The sequence below is a fragment of the Saccoglossus kowalevskii genome, chromosome 4, assembly GCF_978046115.1.
Source record: "Saccoglossus kowalevskii chromosome 4, keSacKowa6.1, whole genome shotgun sequence".
Lineage (NCBI taxonomy): Eukaryota > Metazoa > Hemichordata > Enteropneusta > Harrimaniidae > Saccoglossus > Saccoglossus kowalevskii.
In genome coordinates, this window is record NC_140644.1 from 21,318,751 (window position 1) to 21,341,752 (window position 23,002).

At 36.1% G+C, this 23,002-nt stretch overlaps 1 protein-coding gene across 1 annotated transcript; it reads left to right on the top strand.

Moving 5' to 3' along the window:
- Positions 1-615: 615 nt before the first annotated feature.
- Positions 616-21,274, top strand: LOC100378082 (prokineticin receptor 2-like). The gene is made up of 2 exons (XM_002737897.2): positions 616-1,073; positions 20,572-21,274. The coding sequence occupies exons 1-2, from the start codon at positions 616-618 to the stop codon at positions 21,272-21,274; spliced, it is 1,161 nt and encodes a 386-aa protein (XP_002737943.2).
- The last annotated feature ends 1,728 nt before the right edge of the window (positions 21,275-23,002 follow it).

The following is a 23,002-nucleotide window of genomic DNA, read 5'->3' on the forward strand; positions in this document are numbered from 1 at the left end:
AACGTACATATTTTTCATGCGAGGTGTGGCCCTGTGAGCATGTGACATGTTGTCACACAGGTTTACCCACAGTAGTGAAACAAATGGATGTTAAGCGATTGAAGTATTAGAAACGGAACCTCGCGTTGAAGACACATACAGAGAGGGCGCGCTTATACATAGCTGGTGTGTCGTTTTGAGAAAACGCGAAGTAACACGATATTTTCCACGGATACTATTCAATATACCTGCGGGTCCTTAGAGAGAGTTGAAAGCGTATCGTATTTTGTTACCACAAGCTACATGGATTTGTTGTTATCGGCGGAAAGTAAGCTTCTATTGAAAATAAGTACTTAATCGAATATTAAGAGTACCCACCAGATCGCATAATTTTACGACGAACAAGGATGTTTAGGCCGCGCTTGTATTTTATAGCACAGAAAACTAACCGCTTGGTGACGATGCTTTCCTGGTGGTGAGAGACAACACAGAAACGGAAGTGTGATTCCCGTTCTCTTCACTTCCTTTTGCTATTGCTGGTGGTGGGTGAGCAGATGTCGGACAAACACTAGTGAGCGAACGCGGCGTTGAGCATCTGCCATACATGTAAGGTACCCGAAACAAGCAGCAGTGACGATGATACCCTCTGACTTCCTAGGTGATTTGTTGGATTTTTCAAATGGATCGATTAACTGGAGTGATCCAAAGATATGGGAATACTTTGATGGTTTGGCAACTGACAAAGAAGAACCGTACTACGGATACATCAACTACCTGCCGGATATACACGTCGCAGTTAAAATACTTCTTGTTGTTACGCTCGTGATCATAATCGTAGTATGTGGTTTTGGCAACAGTTTGCTATGTTTGACGATACTACGACAGAAGCGTCTACGCAGCGTGACAAACTTATTCATCGCCAGTCTTGCGGTATCCGACGCTATGGTAGCTATCCTAGGCGCACCGTTTAGCTTGTACTACTACTTGTACCAGAAATGGATTTTCGGTGATGTCATGTGCTCACTAGTGGGCACGGTTAAGATAGTCTCACTGAATGTCTCTGTCAATACGCTCTTGGTCATAGCTTTGGAAAGGTTAGTTAATTACTGTTCATTTCACTTAATTTATGGTTTATAATTATTATTTTTTGTACATTTCGCAGAGAATGTTACAATCTATATTCGGCCCGTGTTTACGAATTCAATATATGTAACCTAATATTTCTCTACCGGGGGAAATACAATTTTCCCACATGACTGGTTTCTTCAGAATGGCCACGTGTGTCGGAATAGTCATGTTAGTTTGTATCATTAATCATTACAACACTACATTGACATATTTTTGGCTATGATATGAATTAACATGAACAAACTTGATCACGACATCTCAACGTGTCAGTTGGGAGATTCAGTTTTGATAGCGCCCGCTCCCATAAATATGAAAGGGGATAACTTTAACCCTTAATGAAAAATGAGACAACACATCCAGATGAAACGTACACGCGGGGGAAATTAGACAAACCTCTACTTAATGGGTGAACTCTATAAAACATGATACCGATACATTTTGACAATTCGACTTCCTGTTTATGAGTAATTGAAGCGCTATACCTTGCAATGTATGGTCTTCCAGCCGTTAAAACCTACCCTGCAGTCTGTGGTAAATAGTCACTGCAAAAAGTGCTCGTTATTCACCCAACTGTAAAGCAGTAAACTTGAAACCTTATCCACGAGATACAATCTTTGAGACGTGTAAAAATGTAATGTAAAACTATATAATAGTCAATTGACCGGTCTCGTTCACTGACAGTTAATTGATATAGCAAAAGGAATTACGCTTGTGTGTTGGTGAGTAAAAAAAAAAAAACTAGTAACCATGAAATGTTGATTTACGTCTCCTTTACCCGAACTAGTAGCATTGTCATAATCATGTATCGTTTACACTGTCTCAATAAATTAGCAACAAAATACGATGTATCCACAGATGTGCGAATATAAGCATGTATACAGTCGCCTGGAAACCTTGAGGTCAATAGTACATTCAGTTTACCCAATAAACTGCTGAACAGTTAATTGATCTCTGGATTTAATGTGGAGATAACAATTGAATTTATTTTCATTTGATCAACTGATAAGATTTTCAATAATATTATTACAAATCACAAATATACAATATGTTAATATGTTGGCCCCATATTATTGCAAGTGAAATCAGATGGATTATCTTCCGTCTAACCAAAATTGCACAATGAGATTATAAATGAATTTTTTGGTTAAACACGTTCTTGCAGCCACTATTGGCACTTACACGGTCCGTTGCTCCATATGAAACACTTGTTCAGCTAGATTGTATTTACCGGTGATGTGATTGTTTTGGGGACTGGAAATCGTGTTAATTATAATCTCAAAGTTTTGTAATACAAATACTATCGGTGCCAGTCATGTATTACTAATGTTTTTTGTACGTACAACACTGTTATGTTCTTAACCTAACGAAGCGTGTACGCATCGACTGAAAAAAAAAAACGTTCTTCATTTTCTTGTTGCCGGAATCAGCAATGAGACAGGTAGTCTTTTCATTACAACCCCGATCAGCGGCGATGCATTGGAAGCAAAGAGCTAACATTCTGTTTTCATTCTGAAGCATATACTCCCGAGTAAATTAATTAAATCAGTTACTATACTAAATACGGCAATGCAGGACATTACTAAATATTTGCCAGCATAGTTTTACAGCACAGAATTATAGCATCTATATTAATTATTATTACTATTAATATTATGATTATTAATATTGCAAGTGCTGGGATTAATAATTTATCAATAAAACGCAAAAAGCGTGGAGATAGTAGTGATCCATGGCAACACAAAAGCTCCCCGAGGAAGTCCGTATTACGTGACTGTACTGGCGGGTTGCTACGTAAAGGAAATTCGTGAAAAAATATAGTTTGAGAAATGTGGTGCTTATGTCAAGTAGTTATCGGATCGTGCCAATTCATAGCAACTAGAAACAACCATGCCTACATATTTTGGTACACCAAAGAATCCATTAATATTAAAAAAATATATTTCCAGAGATATTGCTAGAAAAGATGATATCTAGTCCTCCAATCTTAGAGTTACCCAGTTTCATTACGGTAGATTTCAAATGTGATGAATAATTAACAGTTATTGTCCTATGCCGTTGTTTCAAATCAACATAATTCAATTTCATCAATCCGCGAATGACATGAATACAGGCCGGAAACCTTCTGCGTGTTTTTTCAAACAACACATATGAATCTCGTTGGCGTTTATTATATACATCAAGGTCATGTCCAGCGATGCTGTACTGTTCATGGTGCTTTATATACTCTGTGGAACGCCGTATTTTATGACTGAACTGGAAGATTTCATGTTACCACTTTGACAGGCTTTTAGGTTGTGCCAGTTATATATACCGAACCGAAAATGAAGTCTGAAGTGATTCCTTTTTTTCCCAGCTACACCTTCATACATTCTACTTTCTATTTCATTTCTGGTGACTCTCATGCAGGGAGAAACATGGCTTCACCTTAAAATGTGTCAATATGCTCAAAAAGATAAGAAAATGCAAATACTTAGAAAGTAAACAAAATAGAAGAAAGTAAACGAATTTAAGTGCAGGTAAACATATATTTGCACAGATCTCACAGCAATAGACACTAAACGGTGACACACGAAAGTGCCGTTCCGTCAACGCGCCGTTGTCAGATTAATATTTACATTTTTTTCATTTTATGATATTATGTGAAATTATTTTCTATGAGAGGTGCCGTAAATGTTTTAAAACACTGTCGGGTGTTGTTAATGACGAACAAATAAAGTTACAAGATGCCAACCCAACTGTCGCGATAATTGCTCATTCTTTTTATCTTTGGGTTTTATTGTTCCTGCCGTTAAATTATTACAGATTACACAGTAACCTGGTGAACAATCACAGTGCAATGTGAGCCAATGTCTATTTCCTACCCCGGTGGTGCTCTTGCGTCCACGCTTCTTGTACAACTTGGCAATGTTGTTGATTTTGCGCGGAGAAGTTGACGCCACTTCGAAGTTTGTTGATTAAATCCAAGTACCTGGCTGGCGCCGGCAGTATTACAGTCCTAGTATGGGTGTTTGTACATATGAAATATATTTTGTGAATATCGATCGACCGATAGTTTGATTTTGTTTAAAGTTAGTTATCAGTTGTTAGGTTGGTCACGGGGCTGAATAGGTTTCTGCAGGTTGATTGATATTACCATAACACATTTGACGCAAATTGAATTTCCTTTTGATGTACAGTACGCGACTAATATTGTAGAAATATTATTCCATTGACAGTTCAATTTGTTTCTTATCAGGTCGTATGCGTTAGGCAATTACAATGCTCGGGGGGTTTCACTATAATGACATAAATGCAGATATTTCATATGATTCACGTACTCTTTGATATCAGTATAATGCCATCGAATACACCGTCCCACAATGTTATCAGTAGTATTATAACTAGTGCTGCAGGCTGTAATCATTTATATTTGTCATGAGCATGTGCATTTCAAAACCGAACCGAAATATAATTAACCAAACAAGCAAAGGTCACCTGGATTGATGATGTGCATGCTTTGGAAATGTAACAAATAAGGTAGTGATGTTTTTTGCGTCACGTAGATCTACTTGTCTCGACGCCACCACAGATATGCAATGGGAAAAACAAATGTTTTAGAAATGAAATAATTTTATCAAATGACATACTTTCAGTGATTTGCACAAAAAAGATACGATAATTTCTCTTGGATGTTAAAACTATTCATTAATTTGCGGAATGTATCGATTAGACTTTGGTTGACTACGACCGATTCGTATCTGGGAAAACACAAGAAAATTTACAGCAAGATGATATCTATATCATGGGTCCTATTTTGCCACAGGCATTATTTTGACGCGTCAGTCTTGCTGGACAAACATACGCTTACGATGCCGTTGTGGGTATAACGCTATCGCGGATAATAGAGAAAGATGTGAATCGTGTTTACAATTGAATTTCCGTCTCGAGCGAGTAGCATGTGACGTCATTGTCTCTCCGTGAATCTTAGACTGCACCTTCTCTAAGGATGATAAAAGGTTGTACAGCTGAAAATGAATCATCGTCAAAATCATACATCTGCTCAAATGGTGTATAGTCGGAAATGATTGAAATAAGTGACAAAACTATCTGCTAATTAATGTAATGATAATGAACAAAAATATATATTGTATCATTCGTTTTTTAAATATTAAAATACGCATAATGATAGCTTTATTTTTTAATATCCTTAATCTAGTCCTATTATTTTCTAGTCTGGTTGTCTGACAAAAAAAAATACCGCCCACAACTTTCTTCAATGCACACGGTGACATGCAGTATTCACACCTAATTAATATACACCCCTTGGAAATTGTTTAAACTGCACCGCGGTCAATCTAATTCGTGATACTCGATTTTGTGCAGTGCCGCATTACAATTAGTGCTGATGACTGACTGAGCTAAATTACATTGTAATACCCAGTGTAGTATCAGGGGGAAAATCTCTTTCTCTCGGGTTCTCCACACTTTCAGGGGGGAAACTCGTCTCGTCTCTCTATCTCGTCCCCTTGAGGTACGGGATCGGGAAAGTCACTTTAACTTTACAGTCAAATAAGGCACACACAACGAAATACGTTTCAGCTCTCGTCTTAGTCGGTCAATCGAGCACTCTATAAGACACAGCGCCCTGGGGAAAAAATCCCCAAGACTCTCGCAAGGCTGACCCAAGACTCGCCCAAGACTGGACTGCGTCAAGGCTCGCCCCTGGACTCTCTCGGACTCACGACTGCCCAGGACTGCACTCGACTGCGTCTGTCGTGGAGTATTCGCCAAGACCAACTCAAACTCTCTTTATTCATTTTCAAAACTCTGACCAATTACAATGCAGTAAAAAGACTCTAGGGCGTAACCTTCAATCATAAAGCCAATCACACTAAGTACTGAATACGTCATATCTTTTGATTAATCGTTCACTACATTAATATCTATGGAATACCAACTGTCAGAATAGCGACGGTATCTTGTAATTAGTTCCAAATCACTGAGCCAAGTTCCGTCCAAAACTTCAAATAGGCCTACACGATGACAGACATAACACAGCAATTCGCTAATAATCAGTTAATTAAGTCGGTCAACAGATACGCAAAAACAAATTCATGACACATCCCTTCACCCAAACTGAGATATGCCTCTTGGCATAACACGTTCACAAATCAAAGATACCGTCAGCCACTCATCGTCATACGGGTTAAATACAATACTAATAAAAGGAATAAATCAAAAAGAGTAAAACACACTAATTAAGTACAATGATTATAAAGTCTAAATACAATGGTTATAAAGTCACAAATATCAACGGTTATAAATCAAAAACAAGGGAAAGGCTACCAAACGACTCACTTTTCTCAAAACGGTCCGCCGAGGGTAACCCTTCGCTGCACTGTCTCCATTACTAAGGTTACAAACTCTATATCAAAAGGTCAAAAAAAACTAAGGCGTGGCGGTGTAACCAAGCGATCAGCCAATCGCTGCAGTCGACAGCATGATCACGTGATTACCAGGGATGCGTCTCTCGGTTAAAGCATTGCAAAGCGGCAACTAATAAACAATGAATAAAAAAAAGCTATTAATCAAACTCCTGTCATATACGCTTATAAACTTCAACTGAACTTACAAGTCGTTAATCTAAACAAAAGTCATACGGCGTGGAAACAGAATGCTAAGACAAAGCTATCATAACACATTACTTCTCTGGCAATAAAGACGGGGAAAAGACTAAAACGATAAACACTACTAAGTTACATATAATCCTGTCAATCATGTACAAAAGCTTGCGTTATCAAACAATACATATATAAGCGCACCAAACTCCCATCCCAAAAAGACATTAAAAAACGTTACAAAGGCGCTCTCAACTCAAAAAAGCGTCAGAAGTATTCCGGAAACAACACATAAACAAAAACAACTCTTAAAACGTCGATATCTCTGTACATCGACAAATCTCAAAACTCTGAAAAAACTCATTGGGGCATCACTCTCCCCCTCATAATCCGTACTCATAAACTCATTAAAACACTATAAACTTCATAAGACTCAAAACACTGTGTTGCAAATACTTGTCCACTGAAACGCGCTTAAATCGTTATAAAGGACCTCGAACGTCACTAAATATCATCTCAAAACAAAGATCTGGGCGCTTACATAACATACAATTCGATATCACAAAAAAAACGGTAAAAACGATAGGAAAAGCAAGCAATACATTACATTACTGAGCAATAGGGTTAGGGTTGTGGAAAAGAGTTCAACGTCCTTGAGTTACACAGTGTCAGTTACAGTGTCCAACGAGCGGTTCTCTAAGCAATACAAAGATAGCTAAAGTCAAAGTCTATAAGCGTCTCTTCTCTTGTCGTCGCGTTAGTCCGGGTCGTTCTTTCATCTTCTTGTCTTTAATGTCGCTCAATTCTTAATTATACAGTCCTATCCGGTACTCATCCTTCATAAGGGGTTCAGAGGTCTTCATCTCTTCAGCGTTGTACATCGGTGCCATACTGTTAACGGTGTTAGTCGTCAAGCGCGGTTTCGTCTCTGCCATGGAGCAGTTAGTTCGGTTCGCAAGAAAGACACATCTTCGTCATTTCACTTTTCTTCACAGGATGTCAATGTGTGTTAAACACCTGCCCGGGTTCATCCAAAACGTATCAGGGGGAAAATCTCTTTCTCTCGGGTTCTCCACACTTTCAGGGGGGAAACTCGTCTCGTCTCTCTATCTCGTCCCCTTGAGGTACGGGATCGGGAAAGTCACTTTAACTTTACAGTCAAATAAGGCACACACAACGAAATACGTTTCAGCTCTCGTCTTAGTCGGTCAATCGAGCACTCTATAAGACACAGCGCCCTGGGGAAAAAATCCCCAAGACTCTCGCAAGGCTGACCCAAGACTCGCCCAAGACTGGACTGCGTCAAGGCTCGCCCCTGGACTCTCTCGGACTCACGACTGCCCAGGACTGCACTCGACTGCGTCTGTCGTGGAGTATTCGCCAAGACCAACTCAAACTCTCTTTATTCATTTTCAAAACTCTGACCAATTACAATGCAGTAAAAAGACTCTAGGGCGTAACCTTCAATCATAAAGCCAATCACACTAAGTACTGAATACGTCATATCTTTTGATTAATCGTTCACTACATTAATATCTATGGAATACCAACTGTCAGAATAGCGACGGTATCTTGTAATTAGTTCCAAATCACTGAGCCAAGTTCCGTCCAAAACTTCAAATAGGCCTACACGATGACAGACATAACACAGCAATTCGCTAATAATCAGTTAATTAAGTCGGTCAACAGATACGCAAAAACAAATTCATGACAGTAGCAATGAACATCTTATGCGTACCAATAGTGGAAGGCGTGTCCACAATCAATGTCTCGTATTATGCAACGTTACGTTGAATGATTCTGTGCCACAATCGACATTTATTCATAAGTTACATATGTATGTATTTATTATGATTTAACTGATTTAACTTAATGCCTAATAACACCATATAAAGATACAGTGAAAAATCAATAACGTATCTAAGATATTAGACAAGAAATCGCTCCTAAATGCCCGTTTTCAATGTCGGATCAACCAATCGGCAGAATGATAATATAATGTCAACAGGCGTTTTGATTAAATGAATGAGTTGTATGATCGGTTTATTTAATCGTTTTCGTCGGATGTTTGTGTTGATCTCTTCCACTGGAGCTCTAATAATTAGTTTAAGCACGCATTCTTAGGAACGCTGATGCACGATCTCTATGATTGCTGTACAAAGGTTGGCCTGAATTATTTGGAAATGTCGTCATGGTTACAGTTTCTGATGCTATGGTATTGTATGTTCATTAGCATACTCATGGTGTTTTCAATGTTAAAATGGTGGTTGTTGTGAGTCTTTCCGCTGCAGAAGTTTGTGTAAATGAACATAAATGTCACAGATATGTGATATGCATTTTTCAGAAAATGGTTTTCAATTGTATTAAAAATTGAAATCCATTAAATTTAGTAACGTCTTTCAAGGTATTCATTGGACGAGAGCATATTAATATTTTGTGAAATAGTGTTTATTACCATCTGTCACCTCGTGTTTCGATCTCCGCATTGGACCACTTTTGACGTGACATGCCCATGTCGTCTGCAATTGAATATTCCCGCTTGTTTTCACACTAGTGATGCGTCATGCAGGGACACCGGTAGAATGGTAATACTTAATACACTTGTACATTTCTCATTTACTATTTCCAACGTCAAAATTCAAATAGTAATTTCTATAGTAAAGGTAATATTCCAGTCTAATGTTTTGTCAGCAGCATGTCAATGTTAACCACTTTTTTTGTGAAAATATGACCCATACATAACCTAAATATCTCATTTTCGTTTATCGTGTTAGTCGCGATTTTTACTGATATATCCTATGCGAGACTTTTCTGCACAAGAAACGCATGAATATTACTGGGGTATCCATAGTATACCCTTTTACTAATATTCACCCAAACGGAGGTGAATATAAAACACCAACTACCAGCAAGATGTTGTCATGACTATTGTCTCTCTGATGTGACAATTATTCACTGCAGCTAAAATGAATGACTATCCCGCCAGTGTGACAAATCATCATATACACATATGAGAGATAATAATTGTTTTATCATCTCGAATAAACTCGAAAACATACTGCATAGTTTTTTTTTGTTTTGTTTTTTTGCAAACGTACTTTAATTTATGTAGAGTTTCTAAAACAAGCACGGTCTTGCAAAAGTGTTGGGAAAATAAATAACCTCGGCTTTATTTATATTATACTAAAGTATTAAAACTTCTGTGTTTAGGTCTTCTCACTCATAAGCTTAATAGTACCGCATATGAAAATTAAAAAAAAAATTTGGTTTATAACACGATCTGAATCCTACTTCAAGTCAATTAATTTTCCTTCGTGTTCAGTGCTGAGCTTCTTTGCTAAATACAACAGCAAATATTCTATTTTATTTTATTTTATTTTATTTTATTTTATTTTATTTTATTTTATTTTATTTTATTTTATTTTATTTTATTTTATTTTATTTTATTTTATTTTATTTTATTTTATTTTATTTTATTTTATTTTATTTTATTTTATTGAATTCATCAACTCCAGTTATAGTTATATAGTGAATTAGTTTCTCTTATGTCACGAAATGATTTAATGCTACAATTAAACCTAATTATGTCCCTTTTTTGTATTTCAATTCATAACACGCCCAATTAAACATCGAAAGATATAAACCTTAAGGTATATGTCGTGAAGTAGTTCACTAAGTAATGAAAGTATATTGTCTGAAACGTCTATTTATGTTGAATAATATCAAGCCTGCGATTACCATATTCCATAATCTGAATGTTCTTCGTAAGAAATGATATCTATATTATGATATCTATATTTAATAATAGTCAACATCGTATAATTATCAGATATTGAGTGATCTGAACAATATTTGCTTCTGTCATCATCTCCCTGTGCAACATACACAGAATTGATACATGATATTTAGATATAACGATATACTCTCACATGAACAGGTAGATTGAGCCAGAGCAGCACAATCAGGTATCATTCTTGTCAACAAGGAGATTATAATTTCATCACACAGTGAATAATGAAGCAGTGAATCTAGTGTTGGTGTACCATATTTTTAAATACATGTTTCTGTAAACGAGCTTGCAAAGGAGCATATTCTCAAAAAATGTTTTAGTTCTCATGCTAGCGAATTATGGTTTTGTGTTGACGTACTATATTAGCCAACTTTGTTCGCCAATAGCAGAACGTTAACTTTGCCAAAACTAAAATAAAGTGCAACTGTGTCAAAAGCTTAAAAGGCATACACGAACAACATTTTATTTTGGCAGATTTTCTCTTCTCAACCTATGTCAGTTACTGCTCTTCTGTGAATCAGCGATTAAATTCTTGTGTTACTTGAATTTGTTGTTCCGTTTTATTGGATGGATGAGTACACCAGTATCATCAGGCATCCCGGTATTGCGTCATTACTCCTCCATGACCTATCACTATATGGATACTCCTGCTTTAGTAATGATAAACTTCTGATTATGTGTGTAACCTCAGTGGACGATATCCGATTAATATACTGCAAATTAGATCAATTTCCCACTATATTTTGTTCATGTGCTATGTTACCCATCCCGCAACATTGGCGTGACAGCCATATTTTATATTAATGTTTACACGTCATAATATTTGAAATAAAATAGCGTTGAACATCCTGCTCACCCATTTCCAGGCAGACCTTCACAAATGCCGAAGGCCTGAGAATTGGTAAAGCCAAGGCACAGTTTGAAACACAATCTGAGTCAGAAATACATCACGGATTCAGTGTATTTGATGTGTCAGCTATTCTTTTGGTAGTTCATCAAGTAGAACTTCTAGAGATGACAGATTACTTCAGATGCTACATTGATAGAAAACTATATGTTTGTGATGTATATCCTATCTTTGATCAATATACAAACTTAAGCACACATAATATACCAGATTGCTGGTTGAACTGCAGAGACAAGAACGGTAAATCTCTTGAGTCTGCACACACTTCTTCCTCCACACAAGGTCATTACAACAGATTTTTAGTAAAAACAGTTGATTTTCGTATATTCTGCATAGATTAATCAATAATAAGATCTTTGGCAAGGTTATAAACACATAACAACGAGGTTGTTATTACTGACGGTAGAATTACCAAGATAGGTCATAGGACATATGTATCATCTGATACATCGCTATTTCGAGCCACATCTTAGAAACCATATATTAATGGAAACCCATAAGGTAATTGATGCACAAGCCTGCTATAATCTTGTATGTTATTTTGATATTTAGAATGTTATTAGTTTCGAAGGTTATCAAGTGTCATTACATGTTGATCTCCATGCATTCTGACCTGTTATAACAACACAGGTCACAAAAAGCTTTTATGGACATACCTAACAACAAGTAAGTCAGAGGCAAGACAGAAATCAAAGGTGAACAATGTTGAAAAACATACATCAAAACCAAAGCTTGATTCACTAAAGTGTTGAGTATGTGTACATTTAGAAGTTCGGAAGTATTTAAACATTACCATTAAATCCATTAAATTAATTGGTTGTGTAATTAAATTTCCAAAGTACTGTTGAAAATACTAATACATGATGGCAGAGAGCTTGCTCCTACATACATGTTGATTCGCATCGAAGAGATGACGTGCAAATACAAAGCTAACAATTATGCTGTGGCTATCACCTGTTAAAATAAGATGGCAGTCAATACGGGATATGTGTTGCAGAGATGGGTGGTGAGCTATTCCTTGATAGATTAACATGATCATCAATATAATTTATTTTTTTGAAATTTACAAATTACACTGTATGTATTTTCTGATTAATTTGTATCAATTACCCGAATGGTTCATCAATTCATTTGTCTTTGTCATGTATTTTATGCAAAATATTCATTATTTGATAATTATACAGTGCTGACCATTAATATAATTTATGTTAATAGTTACGATATTTACATAAACTATTGTTCAGCTGATTCCACTTTGTAGATAAGGGGCATATTACCGTTCCAGCTAAGCAATTATGACGGCCATTTTATATCCATAAAAATACTGAATCATGCAGGCATTCGACATAGAAGTAACAGCAGAACCTTCCAGTATTTAAAAAAATACTGCTTTCATCTTTAACTTTAAAGTCTCGAAGAGAAATCAATAGTATATTAATATCTTGAGTTTATATAAATAATGAATCTTCAAATAATTGTTGCATGTTATATCGCTAACAATTGTTAGTTGGAGGCGGGGATTCTAACATTAGATGTTGCTGGCGACGCGGCTGGAAACTCGTACATGTGATAAATAGGATATCAACATAATGATCGTGTATACAAAAAAAATTTAACTCGTATAGTGATGTTCATAATTTTTTTGCCAAATGCTCGGAAGATATTAGACAGTCACTCTACGAATATCCTCGACATAATGCTTCTTTTTTACAACATCAGAGAAAAATATAACATAATCAGACACTATATTGAATTATTCTGCTCTAAACTCAAAATCAAATGCGCATTAATAGAAGGTTATAACAAATAATATGGCGAAGTAAGCTGTTTTTAGTGTGTTTGTGGACAAGGTCCGGGCGCGGTCGTGGTTATTCTATATTGGATGTACTATATATTCTGTTTTACCAGCGATATGTATTATCACAAATTCACAAACTAATTACCATAATTGTTGTAGCATGCCTGCATCACCACCATAATATATTGAATCAAACGCCGAAAATCATCAAATTACGAAACCCTGGAAATTATACAACTTGCATGGCGGCATGTTTTCAGTAGATTTTTTTTCGCGGTGATTTCTTGTTGCTAAATAATGTGTTTGTTGTGTTCGGCACACATTCTGGGTCATTGCTCAGTTACATTCCATCAGTGCGTAGCGTCATTAGCTATACAATCCCTAGTGCGGCGTCGAGTACCTAAACTACGTGAACGAGACTTAATCAGATAACTGTACGCTCAGTTTATTATGTGGCGTTAAGTGTTAGGAGACAATTTTTATAGCTGACAACTCTTAAGTAGATCCTCTCATTATAATTTTATTCAAAAAATACCTCGACAACAATGGTCGTATTGAAAATAGTCTTCACTACTCAACAGAAAGAGCGCTACGCAGCGCTGATCATTGATTTTTGTAAAGCGTTAGTCTTGTTTTAATTATGCATAAGACATGCAAGGCTTGATTTTCTGTTATCGTTAACGGCAGATAAACTGCACTCTTTATGTGTCATTAAACAAAAATCCTATAGGCAGAGAGAATGGTTTAGTGATCCTGAATAAAATGCAAACAAATGCATGGTGATATAAACGATATACAGTACATTGAAGTAGTTCATGTAGTTTAGTTTCTTCAAGTTTTTAATATCCTAAATATTGAAGTTAGTTAAAAGATATTGGGCGTCTGACTCGACTGGTTAGTTTATTTTTTATTCACAATCGTGTATTCGTTCATTTATTTTGATCGGTTACATGCGTAACGTTCGGAATCGAAGATATCGATTTCAATGAACAAACTGGAATGTTAAATATAAATGTCAAGGTTTAATTGCATGATTTGTTATAATGCGGCAATTCATGAAAAACTCCGTTAGAAACTCTGAAAATGGCTCAGGAAACGCTGATAAGTTGGAATAAATGATTTGTTTCCGTTTTACAGACTGCGATTGTGAATGTACCATTGCCTAAACAATGCGCTCGTATAATAATCTGACCTATTATTAATCAGTGAACCTCGCGGATAAATACGACAATTTGACTAACTACCCAAATCCAGTGAACGTACAGAATAAAGTAAGTACCCAAAATGACGTATTTCTCAGGTACTCAAACAATGAACCCCCGTAAAGCACACTTCAATATATCCCTCATTTGGCACATTTCTTTTTCTCCTTTTATGGGTCAAACTCTGAAATCTTCGCCTTGGAGATATATGTATTTTAAATCTTGTTATCCATGCCATGCACATGGACGACTTAATCCATTGCGCTGAACCGTATGTATTAACTTTATTCCAGTGATGTTTTGTAAACACGCCGCGACTCGAGGGTAGTATTAGTCACAAAGAGTACTAATTGAAATGAATATTTTATGGTTATAACCAAGTTTTAAATCAAATCATGAAGTTACATGGTATCTCATTGAAACGATTTACCTCCATTTCAGCGGATTACCTAGCTACAATTTAGATATTGATAGATAAACACTCACATAGGATCAGTTACATTTCATTTGTGTAATGAGTACAAATTGTGACACAGTTGTAATAATAATTCAACATGTATTTTTCAGGTTGTATATGCTTTTATATAACATATATGTTAGATACAACCTCGTGCCTATAAAAGTATTTAATTCTGAGATGTCACATTACTATGCTATAAGTGCTACAGCGCTTTGAAAATCCAATATTAAGCATTTCAATACAATGTATTAAAAAACATTATGTATAATGTTTTAATCAATATACAAGTTTTAAGAATATAATCCTATTTACCATAGCCAGATTTGTCGTTAATTATTATTATCATATAAGGTTATTACGTCGATACCTCAAACTATGCACGAAGACAGTACAGCGGCAGTGTCGACCGACGCGCAGCGGAGGTCGATGCAACAGCGTACTGTCTGAGTGCATACTTTGAGGTATCTTCGTAATAACCTTATTATTATACATCTTTTCCTTCTAAAGATACATCACGGGAATGCCGAAATCCAAAAAGTTTAGAAAAGAATCAGCAAACTTCTTTGTATGGAGTCCGGTCAAACCCATGGTGGCAGCCATGTTTGTTTTTATTATTAGAGAACGCTTAAACGCGCGTAATCATTCCATACTTGGAATTCGTATTTCCTAATATGGTAGAATGAAACTACATTGTATTACTACAAGCTATATGGCTAAACCCTTATCTAATATTCGTTACAAGGACAATCTGCCTAGTGAGTTCTATTCAGAATTAGGGCGGTGTCGTGACAATATTTTAGGTCATTAATGTAAACTAAACCTTACGTTGAAAAAAAACAAACATTTTTTATTATAGCCTATAGTGATGTATCGAGTTGAGTTTCATACAGTGGTATTGTCTGAATCCTTGGGACATATGTTGAATGGCTTCATTAATCATGTCGGCATAAAAAAAAATTCTCGAAAGTAGAAAACTGAAAAGTCATCATTTTTTTTCCAAATTCATACAATGACCTGCAGCATTTGCAATACAAGATTCGTGTGCTTCATTGATGTTATAATTTAATGAAATCGTAGTAGCAGTAGCTTGAATATTCCGTTAATGTTTTTATGATTCTGTATTACAAATTTTGTTACTTGGTATCGACCAAAATAAAAATAATTGCACAACCGGCTATACGAAATATCTATTTTTGTTATTTGTGGCACAAACGTGACGCATTCACTGAACTTGATGCTATGTAGCATTAAATCGAATATGGTAATTTTAGGTGTAAAATGGCTCTGGGCTAAGTTAATACGACAGCAGCTGTTTGCATTGAGCAGCATTGAGTATGTGTAAGACAGGTAATGTAGACGGATGGATGTATGTTCATGTGATGCTGTGTTAGTGCAGGTAGGTGAGAACATTGTAGTTTAAACTTCAATATGGCTAGGTATACGTATAGACTGAACCGGTTTATATTCATATATTTGTTTACAAACAAAGAATGTAATCTAATAATTCGAATCTCGTAGTTTCATCTCAGGTAGTTAATCGATATTGTGGTGGTACAGAGCTTTTTTTCATAAAGCAGTTTGCCGAAATACCATTACATGGAAATCACTAGATTGTGTTGCGTTTCGTACCCGCTTTATTGTTGTATGTGAGTTATAACGATGGTTGCGTACAACAGGCCACTATATATAAAAAAAAAACACGAATACGCCAATTGCATCTAGACTCACCAACGGACGAACAAGCAATTCGATTTAACGTGTGTTGACGTTATGTAGCTTGACAAGTGTGAATTTGTATTGGACTGCCAAGATGCGTGGCATACATGGACATACCCGGAAGCGTTTAATTTGTCTCCACTTCAGACAGCTTCTGCTATTGACGTTAGTGACAAGTTCGTTAACTCCATGAACTTAAAACATTGTCCTTTCGATCATACATTGTGTAACTATATTATTTCATGCACATCGACTGCCTTTAAGATTTGAAAATATGTATTTACTCTCATTGGATTCATTCTCATATTAAAAAAGTTCGTTTTCCACAATAATTATCAGAACCGACTCGTCGTATAAGGAAATATTCTTATTTCCGGCCTGAACTATTGTTGTTATTACAACAAGTAGGCTATCTTAAATCTAGACCACAGTGTGTGATGATATTGTGGTTGTATTTAGATGCATGGCGTTCTAAGAATTGGTAATCAAACTAATATGTATACACATCAATACATACATTGAAATGATCGCCCAGGTTCATCCACACCACAGTACACATGTGAAGATATTTTATTCGAGACTGATCCACATTTTACTCAATGTTATCATAATCTTCATTCAGCAAGGTTATTCGAGCCGTTCGCTTCTAGTTGCAGGCGCTATCATTTCAACTTACTTTCCATGCGAACGAGCACACATATATTACAACATGGAACATGGGCTTCGATCTCAAGATCATGGCAAGCGCCTCGCGGCTGCAGGCAGATGCTACCCACAAAGCCACTCTCACTGACCAATAAATTAGTTTGAAATGGCGCATAGCGAATATCGCCCACAGTGACTAGATCGTAAGAGCGGCATGTAAGAAGTTATTCGTCATGAAGAAATAGCGTCGCGTAAAAAAAGGAATAAATGTAAAACTCGTGTAACGCATAACAAACTTGTAGTATACAACTGTATAAGATATGACGAGTCAGAGGTTAACATTATCACAGTCTCAAATATTTCTAAAAGAAAAATAAATGTTAAAAATAGTATTGGATTGTCACACATTCTATGCGAATATGCATATTTTAATATCTTAGGTAACTCGACATGGATGGATATCGATCATATTATCATTCAGTCTGCTTTGAGCTTGATGCACCAAATGCCTAATGCTATTGGTGGATTTGATAGATACAAGTGACAGCAAATTCATCAACTGTTTTTTTGGAGAACGAGTGATGGGGTGGAGTTAGAATGCAGTTACGTTAAATAACGATCTTCTTAACAATCAGTTGTCAACAATGACAACCCGAAAAAAAAGCATTGTTTACCAACCAGTTGTCGGCAGCAGCGGTCAATATTAATAAAATTATAAACTGATAAAAGGCAGCACTGTAAGATCTTTTTGTAGAGTTTAAAATGACAACATTCAGAACATTCTCTATTCGAGCAGTTATAATGGTTCACTTGTATGGCGGACGTGTTTGTCCCCGAGGTAAGTCGTAACTAGCTAGCTCGCTCTGACCAAGAATATACTAGGCTGTAGTTGTGTGTACAATTATATTGTATACGTTTTTTTTATGACGTCGGAGATTCAAATTGCCCGTGTTCAACTTGTCATTGTAAGTGCGCATTCACTACACGATATATCAAGATTGTCCTTTTTGGGTCAGTACGTTGTGGCGTGATTCGTATCGCGTCTGCTTAAACTGACGAGGCGCATTTTCCGAGTTTGAGTTTCGTGATTTATGCTAATATGCCCGTATATGTGTCTGTTATTTCGATTGTATGTGATGTTGGTAGGTGTATACAAGCTATAGGTGAGGAAATGACATTTTAGCAGTCGCAATGTCTGTATATAATGCGTGCTTAGAAACAAAAATAGCCTACTAGAGCCTCTCAAAGCCAAATAAAATGAAATAAAACATGTTGCTGGTTAAATGAATAATTCAATCCAACCTACATACATTTACAATATACAAGAAGTCATACAAATACCTTGATGGAATAAAAAGATGTACTGAATATCGTTATATGACGTCTTACATATACTGTGCCAAATTCAGCGCTAAGAACTATGCAGTGTGAAGACTACGGACAGACTTGAACACACGTGTTGAGTTGGATATATTGTTGTATAATAATCACCAGGTTATGTACGATACCTTGGTTAGTTTATTGATTTGTTTGAGGTAACCTACCGGGAAAGCTTCCGAACAATCATCAGATCATACCGTCAACAAGATCGTTGCTTATCGCTAGATTAAAACTATTTATATAAGTCACAACTCGGTTAAAGTAATATCCAATGTCCTGCGTCCATTTCAACGATAATCAGAACAATATGAATCAAAATGCTCGTGACTTTGCGCAACAGTAGAAACTGCGCGGGCGCAGAAGCTTATATTACTAAAGCTAATATTGAAAGATATGCGCGAATGTAATAAGCTGATAGAACTATGATTTATTGTGTAATTGATAGTATGAACTGCGTTCAACCCAACAAATCATTATTGTAATAACAACTTGATCATATATATTGTACATTAAAAAGACCGTTCACCAGTCATTGAATTACCATGGCGTGTACATCCCCTGTCAACTACAAAGTATTCCGCGAACCTACGACAATACCACACGTGTATGAGTGTTATAACCTCTAGTTCTTCCACGTGAAATGCATTATATCACTTCTTGTTAATAATGTAACAATATATTTTATGTTTTTCTTGTGCGAAATGCATTACTTTATTTATACATATAATACGATATTCAACATAAAAATATTACTTTTGAAAACTAACACTTACATATTACATGATTAAGTTGGAATTTCCTTAAAAACTCGCTCACGCGTCTTTCAAGGTCTAATTATACGCAATTTACATATACAATAATGTCTTGGAACATTCTAGTAAAAATACACGAGTATTTGCACGTAAGTACACACACTCAATGTTATGAGTAAATACTGAAAACTCCGTAGTACATTGTAGTGACATGCACGCATGTACTAATTGTATTAACAATTATATTCCAGCCATGAGAATTATTTTAGCTCGACATTGGCAGTCATTTATCGGAGCTGCAAAACTTGTTTGTAGCTCCCACAGACGACATAATCCTAGATATCGGTCGTACTACTCAGATGTACTACTCAGCAATGAAACGATGACAAATTCGGATCGGAAGTCCGAACTGCAGGGGGTTATATTGATAACCAGATTAGAGAAAATATACTATTGTATGAGCGTATTGCCATTGTGTATATTATATGTGATAATATGGTGTAAAAAGGTAAAGGAATATAACCACAATTACACCTTTTATCAGAAGAAGAATACCTTAAAGGTATACTGTAAAATACAGTATTTTAGCTGGAATCCATTTTCGCTGAAATGACATTTTGGGTTTTTTGTATGGAATTTATTTTCACTGATTTTTGACGAGTTGAATGTAAAATATAGGAAAAGGGTATATTCACTGAATTTTATTTTCACTGAATCATTCCTTCAGTAATACAGAATATCGTATATAAAACGTATGTCACTGCTCTATTGCTCACTAGTCGAATTGCTTTGTTTTTGAACCCAATAACGGTAGTGATCAAACCACATATCGTAATGCCAACCATATAATGCATTTATCGTGTTATAAAAATGAAATTTACCTGTATATCTCATAAATACCAGAGCGTTATATGAGAACAAATGTATATGTACAAAGTCATTTTAACACATCGTTACACTCGTTCTCTGTTTACAACATGTTGTCCAGAGTACACATTGCTGTTTAAGTTTAGCAATTTAGTGATTGCGAAATAACAAACAATTAAATACAAAATTGAAATCAAGCTGAACGGCGTTTTGTCTCATGCCTCCGCCATTGTATCACTGTACCTCGATCAACAGGAATTCGTCAAAACATAATAACCGAATTTATAAAAGAACACATGTTTAGTACCTGCTTGAACATGTTGATAACATATGTAATTGTTTAATTTCAGATACTACGTGATTCACAACCCAATGAAACCACGGCTAACAAAGAGAAAAGTGTTAATAATTGCTGCGCTGACGTGGGTTGTCTCTTTCATTGTCTCTATACCAACTCCAATGAATACGATAACATCCAGAGGATTCGACAAGGACGGCAACGAAATTATATATTGCGCAGAGTATTGGTCAAATCGTACGGCATCGCGCTCATATATGCTGTTTCTGAGTATTTTCGAATACGTGATACCTATGGTCGCCATGATTGTTGCATACTCCAAGATTGTACGCAAGGTGTGGTTCCGGGGTACACCGGGTAATGCCACGCATCGTCAGCGAGACAGTGTGATAGAAAGTAGGAAGAAAACCATTCGCATGTTGATGATTGTGGTAACGTCGTTTGGCTTATCTTGGGGCCCTTATTACGCATACAACATCAGTGTTCACTTTCACGAAGATGAATGGTTTGAAAACGATTACAACATGACTGGGTTCTATGTTGTGGAGGTGATAGCTATGAGTAACTGCGTCATGAACAGTGTTGTGTTTTTTCTTATGAATGAAAATTTCAGAAGAGAATGCCTGAACTTGTTAGCCAAAGTGCATTGCATCAAAGTAACATTTCAGATAACGACAACAACTAATATAAGCCTCACAAGGAATGGAACACGCACCACGGTTCGTGTAGTGGCACCACCGGAAACTAATGTATGAAAGACGAAAACAGTGAAACATTTTAAAATTGAATATAAAATATCACTTGTGGTGTAGTGGTTGGAGCATTCAAATCAAATTGAATTCGAATCCCTGGATTTCTCCCTTACCTTGTGTCGGTTCGCCGCAGACTCAATGGGAAGGGTAAACCGATTTACAGTCAATTCTACCTAAACCATTTTGTACTAAGTTACTTGTAACCACATGCCATAAAGTTCACCTCGTCCCGAGTCACTTCCTACCACATGGTCAAGTTAGACTGAGTCACAAAAAGTCACATTGCACCACATGGTCTCTTCGTACCACTCATGTGCAATGTTGTTTGTACGGTCTTACCGATTACTAACACTTACTAAACACGCCCACAGACGTTTATATTAGCTTTTCGTTACCTGAATATGTTTTAATAACTTAATCATTGTTTACATTTATTTATTTAATTATTTAACTTAAACCCGAGTTGTTTGTTTTTCTGGCAAGACGTTTAGTCGGTTGTTAGGTTGATTACTCTTGATATTGTTGGCTGCTGTACCTTGCGGGAAAAAAATATTCGTTACATATAATACTGACTTTTGTACCGATGAAACAAATTATTAGGCAATGAACTTAGTGTTGCCAATATTTGACGTGTTTGAACTATCTGATAAAACACAAAATAGCCGTTGTTTTAACTGATTTAGCGCAACGACCATTGAATGTTTTTAACTGTAGCGTGTTATCAGATGGCAAAGATGTGTTCTGGCGTCGCCTCTATGGAGAATCAGTTACGTTAGGTTATCTCTTCGGTATGTAACGTAGGTGAAGAAACACATTTAAGGTAGAGATGCAGTTTATTTGTGAATTTCAATCAAAAATAGTTTTTTATATAGATGTTTATCTAAAGAACATTCTGTGAAAATTTAACCAATGTATTCTTATTGGAACACCGTTAAAATTGCTGTTTATTTTCTGGTTAAAAATAAAAAAAAACACTCACACGTGGCAATGTTTATGTCCAATTGCCTAATTTGGATGAGCAATCAAATAATTGATTGACAATATGCAAATCGAGATTGTACGGGTCATAGTTCATTCAATTCACGCGCATGTGCAATTATTCTCAAATCAGTTCTCGCTCGCTAGCAAACCAAACATTATATTTCCTCAGCGTTTTTTCCTAATGTTTATCATTACATTATGCGTGGTGTGAAAAGAAAGAGAGGTAGAAAGAAGATTCAGATGATTTTTATGTCGGAAGAGGCAAAAGCTACACTAAAGGCATCAGCCCGCCGAACGAAAAACAAAATCGATGTGAGCGTACAAACGTGACTTTCCCTGAAGTCGTGAATCCGAGTTTCTGATTGACTGAGAAATATTATTTTTAAATAATTGTTCTCAAAAAATAAACTGAGCATGTGAAGAATAATTTAACATTGTTTACAGTGATAACAGCTCATTGTCGAAACGAAGCTTACCCGTTTACGCTAGTTACAATAAACATCAGACTCTTGAATAGGCGTCAATGACTACGGTAAAACTTAGACTCTATTTTAGGCATCAGGAATGATTGAACTGTCCGAAAATGACGCCAAAATACACCTTAAAAGTCCCATTTCATTTTTTTCTAAATCCCATCCCGAATTTACGGCAGAATCTGGTCCCTCAAATAAGGGACACGTGAGCTTTGATTCTAACCGGATATATTGCACTGGGTCGGGGAGATACAAACTTTCGTGTATCTTTTGTCCA